The sequence below is a fragment of the Natrix helvetica genome, assembly GCF_964273705.1.
Source record: "Natrix helvetica genome assembly, chromosome: 3".
Lineage (NCBI taxonomy): Eukaryota > Metazoa > Chordata > Lepidosauria > Squamata > Natricidae > Natrix > Natrix helvetica.
This window is the reverse complement of record NC_138549.1, coordinates 136,899,571-136,907,680: the sequence shown is the minus strand read 5'-3', so window position 1 is coordinate 136,907,680 and position 8,110 is coordinate 136,899,571. Positions and strand designations below refer to the sequence as shown.

General features: G+C 39.4%; 1 protein-coding gene across 1 annotated transcript; it reads right to left on the bottom strand.

The window, feature by feature from the left end:
• Positions 1–542: 542 nt before the first annotated feature.
• OLFML3 (olfactomedin like 3) lies at positions 543–7,632 on the bottom strand. Its single transcript, XM_081948909.1, has 3 exons — positions 7,427–7,632; positions 6,293–6,578; positions 543–1,510 (listed from the first exon to the last, which is right to left on the bottom strand). Exons 1-3 carry the CDS (start codon positions 7,529–7,531, stop codon positions 726–728), a joined length of 1,176 nt encoding a protein of 391 aa, XP_081805035.1. The 5' UTR covers positions 7,532–7,632; the 3' UTR covers positions 543–725.
• Between the last annotated feature and the right edge of the window lie 478 nt (positions 7,633–8,110).

Sequence of the window (8,110 nt, the reverse complement as noted above, 5' to 3'; positions counted from 1 at the left end):
GGGGCGGAGCATGACCAGCTCAATATCACTCCTGTCGGGGGTGCCTGTGGTAGCCCAAGTGCTTTGCCAGTGAAAATGGGCTCCCAACCTCTGTTTTCGGCTGCAATAGCATACCACAACCCTCTGCAGCCTGGGCCCTTCCAAGCTCCGTTTTCACTGGCAGAGACACTGTGGGCTGGTCCTTCACTGTTTCCAGGGTGGGCGAGATCTAAGCACTTCCCCCCACCCCCCCGCCGTGAGTTTGACACCCCTGTCCTGGAGTCTTGGAGTCTGAAATGACAGTCAAATATTTCATAATCTGTTCTGAACGGCTTTGAAAAAGGAGTGATCTACAGCAAAGATCTACAGAGTCGAGGATCCCAGGTTGGATTAAAGCTATTGAAGAACATGTAAATTAAGAAGTTAGATACACAAATCTTTTCTTCATTCTTTTAAATGGAACAAAAGTGTTTCTATCATAAAATGTATTTATTTACTTTAAAAAAAATCTAAGTTGAAAAGCAAATGAAAATTGAGAGGCAACAATAAAAATGCGGACAATATCTGTTTAAAAGCATTTAATATATCAGAAAGATATTTCCCTTTAAAAGGTCAGTCTAATCAGTCCTCATTGTGGCTGCTGCCTTCCTACGCTATGCACCACTTGACATGTATGGTATCTGAGTCATAACCTGTGGCACTGAGATATGTTTCAGATTCTCTTTTGCCAGAGACAAAGGTCTTTTTCAGACTTCACTCTTCTTCTTCATCTCCATACGGTAAATGATCTGATAGCCATCATCCCAAGCATAGATCTGCCTCTCTTTGGGGTTGTACTTCATACTGGAGTGAGAACCATATCGCTTTGGGAAATAGAGTTGGGCAGCATCTTCAGACGTCATTGAGCCACTGACATCAAAGGTACATTGAATACGGGATCGGCTGGGCAACCGGGTATTGTATACTACATAGAGAGCTCCACAGATAACAAAAGCGCTCTCTGCATTCTCCCGCGGACATGGTGTGTCCCACATTTGCTCAATGTCTAGAGATGTAGGATCTAGTTTGGCCAATGCTATATTTCTCTCATTTTCTTGTGTGGCATAAATAGCCCAGATGCCTTCCTCATCGGCCCCCAAATCAATGTAGTTGTAGGATGTAAGACCAAAGACGGGGATCTGTTCCTCAGCTGGGAAGACAGAGCTATCAACAATCGTTTTGTTGGTCAAGCTAAACTTGATGACCTGAAATGTGCCATGTCGCCGAATATAATAAAGATACCCTCCATATACCAAATGTCCTGTGCCAACCCATGGGTAGGGCAACTTGATGCGTGCAGCCTTTCGGGTAGCAGAAAAGAGGGTGAATTCTCGCATCCTTGGAAAAACATAGACAGTGTCATTGCTGGTGCCATCAAACACATAGATCTTCTCTGAATTACTGAGGGGGTCTTTGGTCCAGAGTCCAGCAGTGCTGCCAAACCTCTTTAATATCTTCATGGCTTTGACTTGGGATATGGTGTCACTGCAATCTATAAAGAATAGTTATAGCATGCTTAATATATACTATCTCATATCCATCATGAAGCATAATATCAACAAATGTAAGCACATAAAATATTCCATGTCATCTTCAAAAACATCTTCAAAAACAGGTGGCTTAAATTTTACAGATATCTGAGATTATTTATATTTTAAAACAAATTATTTATACCAACTTCTTTATTGATAATTAAACTACTGATGGCCTTCCATTATATATGCTGATGCTGTGAAAAAAACCAGTATCTTATATTCATTTATTTTATATGTTAAAAGTATGCCTTCATGCAAATACTTTGCCCATTTCTAATCCCAAAGCATGTACCTTCTAACTGACGAGATACAGCAAACAACTAAGTTAACTTAAAAGTACACCATATAAATACTATACCATATGAAATTCTAACTTACACAGATTACCTGAATATACTTAGGGCAAACTGGGCTTCTGCACTGGACAATGTGTCCAAATAGGCAAGAAAGGTCAGGATCCACAGGTATTTCATTGTTGGGTGTTTTCAATGCAACTGCACAACAATTTGTCTAGAATGGTATACGACTCCTGCCTTGGGCAGGGGTTCGATTAGAAGACCTCCAAGGTCCCTTACAGCCCTCTGATTCTATGCTTCTATGCTATTGAGGAATATTTGAGGATCTTTTGGAGTACTAGTGCATTTGTGAGATGGGTAAATTAAAGCCTTCAAGAGATTTTGCTATGCTGTTGTCATGCAGGAAAAGAAATTTGAAGCTGCCACAACAGAATTACAGTGGGAACATAGAACATAAGAAATATGAACAGTGGAAATCTCAGCACAATGAAAGATGATATGAAAAGGAAATGACTACAGATTGACAATTTAGACATCAATAAATTGAAGAATATACATAAGACCACATAAGAAATGGTGTTAGTTTCATAATTATGAAGAATGCCACCAGGATAATTCTTGGGTACAATGCAATCAATGACTGAATATTGTCAATCAGACATTTCAGACAACACTTCAATATGATGATTATTCAAATTTATGCTCCAACTGATTCAGAAAAAGAGGATTTTAACCAGTTTTATTATCAATCTGAAATCAAAGGAACATGACAGCAAGAGAGGTTGCTTGTTGTTGGAGACAATTTAGAGGATATTTCCTATTCACAAGAACCTCTAGTAAAAGAAGATGAAGGATCAGTACTCCTAATCATTACCAAGTCAGAAGGCTAAAATAATTCAGGGAATGTCTATGAAAATATGGCAAACATTAGAAGCAGAATCAATAAAGGTTCTAACCAAACTATGCCATTCAGTCTGGAGATTGAAATAATGGCAAACAAATTGGAAGTGATCATTCCGCAAATTAATACTAAATACAGGAAATTCAAGGGTGTTCAAATTGTCATGTAATGTCCTTAATTTCACAGAGTAGCAAAATAATGTTTAGGATTATCCAACACAGATTAAAGCCCTACATGGAAAAGGAGATTGGAGATGTTCAAACTGGCTTTAGAAACGGCCAAAAAACAAGATGCATTATTGCTGATGGACACTGATAATTGAGAAGCTAAAGCTCATAGAAAGACCTCAAATTGTGCTTCTTATGTGATAGAAAAATCTTTGATTGTGGTGGGAATATGCTTAGGAAAATAGGAATCCCAGAATACTTCATTGTTTTTATGCAAATCATATATAGGTAATATTTGACCTAGGACCATTATTCAGCAATACTTTGAACTTATGACAGAGCTGAACCAATGGAGGTTAAAACCAGTTCTTGGAGTCTGGCCATTCCAGAATCACTGCAGTCCTGTGATTGCAGCCTGGGTGCTTGGCAACCCATTTGTATTTATAACCAGTTGCCAACTCTCCCATGATCACATGTTCACCATTTGCAACTTTCCCTGCCAAATTCTCCAGAAAGTCAATGGGAAAACCAGCCGGGAATGTCGTACATCTCTGGGATAAATCTCACCTACCTGACAACCCACCTCCAGCCCTTCTGCACTTATATTATGACCACTTAGACACTCTTACTCACCTTCCCTGACTTGCGTCACACACCCAGGAACACACACCACCTTCCGTGCATGTGCAGTGCTCGCACATTACGTTGGGGCAGGTAGGGGGAACCGCCTGCAGCCACTGCTACCGGTTTGTCCAAACTGGAGAGATACGGCTGAATACCACCTCTGCTCCCTTTGCTGCGCCTCACTTCTCATGGACGATCCCCAAGCACACCCTTGCTTTCTCCTCCACCTAGCAGCAGCCACTTAATTACCTGAAGGCCCGGGACTTGGAACTTCCAGCCAGATTTCCTATAATTTTAGTTACGAGAAGCTGGCAGAAAATTGTCTTATGTAATGATCAGAGGTGGGTTGCTGCTGAACCAGTAGTGGCGGTGGCGGGAGGTTCTGCCCACCCACCCGGAAGCTTTCGTGCATGTGCGCAACCGTGCACACGAGCACATGCAAACCTGTAGTTAACTGGTTAGCAACCCACCACTGGTAATGATCATAGGATTCAGTTAACCAGGATAGTAGAGATTGCCATTACAAATCAATGCAATTGTGCTTTATGACTCCCTCACGCAGCAACACAAATTCTGGTCCCGATTGCTGTTGTAAGTTGAGGACTACCAGTCATAGTCTGGAAGGATCATGGAGAAACAGACTGACTCGAGGCTGGCAGAATGAGTCAAGCCTGAATACTGTGTCCTTATTTATTCAACCTACATACTCTGTGTGTGTGTGTCTGTGTCTGTGTGTGTCTGTGTCTGTGTGTCTGTGTGTGTGTGTGCGTGCGTGCGTGCGTGCGTGCGTGTGGAGAGAGAGAGACAGAGAGACAGAGGGGGGGGGCTTTACTGAAAGAAGATGAGCATGACTTTAAAATTGGAGGGAAAAAAATCAATAACCTTGCTATGCTGATGACATTGCTTTGATAACTGAAAATGCAAATAATCTGGAAACTTCAGTGATAAAAAGTAGGGAGTACAGGGAGAAAAGGAAGCTAAGATTAAATACAAAAAAAAAAAAAAAAGCCAAGCTAATGACAAGAGGTACAGCAACCAGCCTTATAATTGATAATTGGCCCAGGATAATTGAAGCTCCTGTCTGAAGACTGCAATAAATTTGATTACTTGATTATCAATTACTTGTTTATATCTGTTATAAATAAATAAATATTGAAGTGATGGATTGTCTCTGTCTTTTAGGATCAATCAACAACAAAGGATCAAACAGTCAAAAATACATCTCAGAACAGCACTTGGTAGGATAGATTTACTATGACACTCCGTGGAAGCAAAAGTTAGCAAGATAGAAGAATATTCATGCTTTTGAACTTTGGTGTTCACAATGTTGTGAATAGCCAAGAAAACAAACAAATGGATCACAGAATAAATTAATCCAAAATTCTCTCTTGAGGCACAAATGACCAGGCACAAATTATTGTATTTTGGACAAAGTTCTATTTCCTTAAGTCCATAATTCAGGGAATGATGGAGGGGTTGGGGGGGGGGTGGAGAGGACAGCCAGCAGCAAACTAGATGGACCTGATTCCAGTGGTAATAGTTGCAACCCTGGAAAATGAGACTGGAGAAAATCTACGTTGACCAAAATGCTAGGAAGAAAACAAAATCATTTCTTATAAAATGTAAATGTTCTTTCTGTTGTAAGGAATAAAATATGAAATATGAACCCTCTCCCCTCTTCCAAAACTGTCCAGCTACTTAGGCTGCTGTGCTAAGTGAAGGAGAAATGCAACAACTCCCATTGGCGAGGACGTAATAAATTATAGCTTTTGCTGAATACCAGCTACATCATTTTGTGAGCTTTGCATGTTGATCATTAAAATAATTTAAGGTTATGCCTTTTTTTCACTGTATTTATTATTATTTAATAATAGGCTGCTGTCTTGATTTCTTAAACAATGACCAATATAAAGCTGCCAGCTCTCCACTGCCACAGAATCTCTCTTTTTTTTTAAAAAAAAAAGGGGGCATTTGTTATATTCTGGTAGGAGAATTGTTTTCAGAATACTAAAGACCGTCTTCCTTCTGGCAGAGTTTTGAATTGTAAGATATGAAATAGAGTTCAACTGTATATCTAATCCCCACATGATGGTAAACATTTACAAATGCCTATTTTAATATTCCTTTATTTAGTGGGGTTAGGCTGACATTTATAATACTAAGCCGAGGCTTTCTGAGCAATGGTTTCATGAATAATTGGCTCGATTTACACATTATATTAATCCACAAACCATAGTTTACACACCAAAATGGCTCGATTAACGCAGCATGCTAATCCAAACCAAACAACCCACATTACAGCTTTAGCCAACATGTGAACACTGCCAAATATATCTTAATAGCTGATGGTAACATTTGGGAACCATATGAAAAGACATGTGGGAGGATCGTTAGCACTGGCTTCTAGTGCAGGCACATGACCTGAGGGAACTGTTTCTCAAAAATGTATTTATGTCGATGAGATCTAGCTTACAGCCCAAAGAACCAACATGAGTGATGCAGAGGTTATCCTTTCTCAATATCTTCAGAAGCTGGATGACTATTTCAAATCTGACAGTGAGAACAATCAACCAATTGAATAGTTTGCCCTCGGAAGTTGTGGGAGCTTCCTCACGTGAGACTTTCAAGAAGAGATTGGACTGCCATTTGTCAGAAATGGTGTAGGGTCTTCTACTTGAGTGGGGGATTGGACTAGATGACCTATAAGGTCCCTTCCAACTCTGTTAATCTGTTAATCTGAATTCTGCTTACCTGTCAGTTTGTCATATTTCTCATTCTTGCGCTTCTTGCCAGGAGAAGCCTGATTCTCCATTAGTTTATCATCTACTTCCACACAGGGTGGAGCAGGATTTTGGGTCTCAAGATAGTCCACCTCTCTCTCCAGTCGGTCCACCCGTACTGCAGTATTTTCCACCTCTGCACGGAGTATTTCCTTATCTTTTTCCACTGTCTCCAACATGGACACCATCTTATTCTTGAAATCTCTCAGTTCAGTGGAATAACGGCTGCTCTGATCATGCCACTGGGAAATGCGTTCCTGAGGGTAGAGGGAATTAGAAGCTTTAAGGGGAATGTAGAGGAAACTCTTTAGCAAGCATGTTACATCCAGATAATTGCAGGAAAAAACAAAAAAGCTCATAACTGGATAAAAAATTAACTCAAACTCAAACCGAGACAGAGTTCACTCTGTAAAAATCAGCTTATATTTGATCTGACATATTACAGAGCCTTTGTTATTATAGATTAAATACTGAAAGTCTTGATTTTAAAAGCCTGTCATGTTAAAATATCAGCTAATTCTGAGATATTTTCATTTACCTACTGGATTATCAGGCATCCTGCATACTCGTATTTTCATTGTTAAGATGATCTGCAATTTAGTTTTACTTTTAAAAGTACCAAGTTGCAAACTAGACTTTAGAACTCTTGTTTTATAGTTCTGTCTCCCAGTCAATAGCATGCATCCAGCTACTAATCCTCAGAATAGAGCATTCATGAATTTGTGGCTGAAGTGCTCTCAGACATTATGTTTCAACAGGATACTCCTTCCAAATAACTGTAGCATTTTAAATTATGGAACAAGACTTTATAATCTGGAAAAAAAAGCTTTTTGTTTTCAAAATATGTTGCATACCTCTCATTACAAATATAAACTAAGCAGCCTGAAATTTTCACATGCATTCAAGCTTCCATACCATTATCTACAATCATGAACAACACTCTTATCTTCCTTCAAATCAAGCCTATAGTTAGTTCCCGCTTGAGAGAGGATGTTTTTTTCTACTATTCAAACTTTCAATAAGAAATCTATACAACTGCAGTCCTAATGCCGTGTGCCTATCAAGCTCAAAGATGAATGTGTCAGTTGCCATCTCATATGCTCACCTCTAAGCCAGCCAGTCTTCTCTCCATGTATTCCATTAACTGCTGTTGCCCATCGACAGCGCTGACCAGGATAACCAACAGAAGCAAGATACGTTGAGGAGCCATGGTTGTGCTGGTTGTCTTGTGCTTTGCCAGCCAGAAACTTCTGTACCAGATTCTACCTCACACCATTGGAATGTTTTGACAGTTTCTCTGTAAAAGAAGGGAGAGAGAGCACACTCTCATTTGCTAGATTTTATTAAATCCAGATGTCTAGTTGTAGAGAAGAGGCTGGCCCATTCCAAAAGGAGCCAGCATTGAGTCTTAACTCCTTTATTACCAGAATCCTACAACTACTGGAATTCAGAAGTGAGTAGATGAAACAATACTGAACTTATATACCGTTACTTTGCGATCACATTGTCAACAAATTTACAAGTATAAAAATAATGCAGAAAGCCTTCTGCAGAGCAGTATCTTTGTCCTGGGAGATGGATGTGAATAACTTTCTAATGACATTTAGACCTTCTAAGAATATTTCAAAGGTCTTTGCGTTACAAATCTATAATTTGTATATGGCAGGTGTATTTCATCTACTTTTTATTGTGTGTTTATATACATATTTCATTTACAAATAAGATTGTGCGCACATTGTACGAACCATTTCTTGCTTAACTATCTTTTATCGGACAAATTATAACTGAC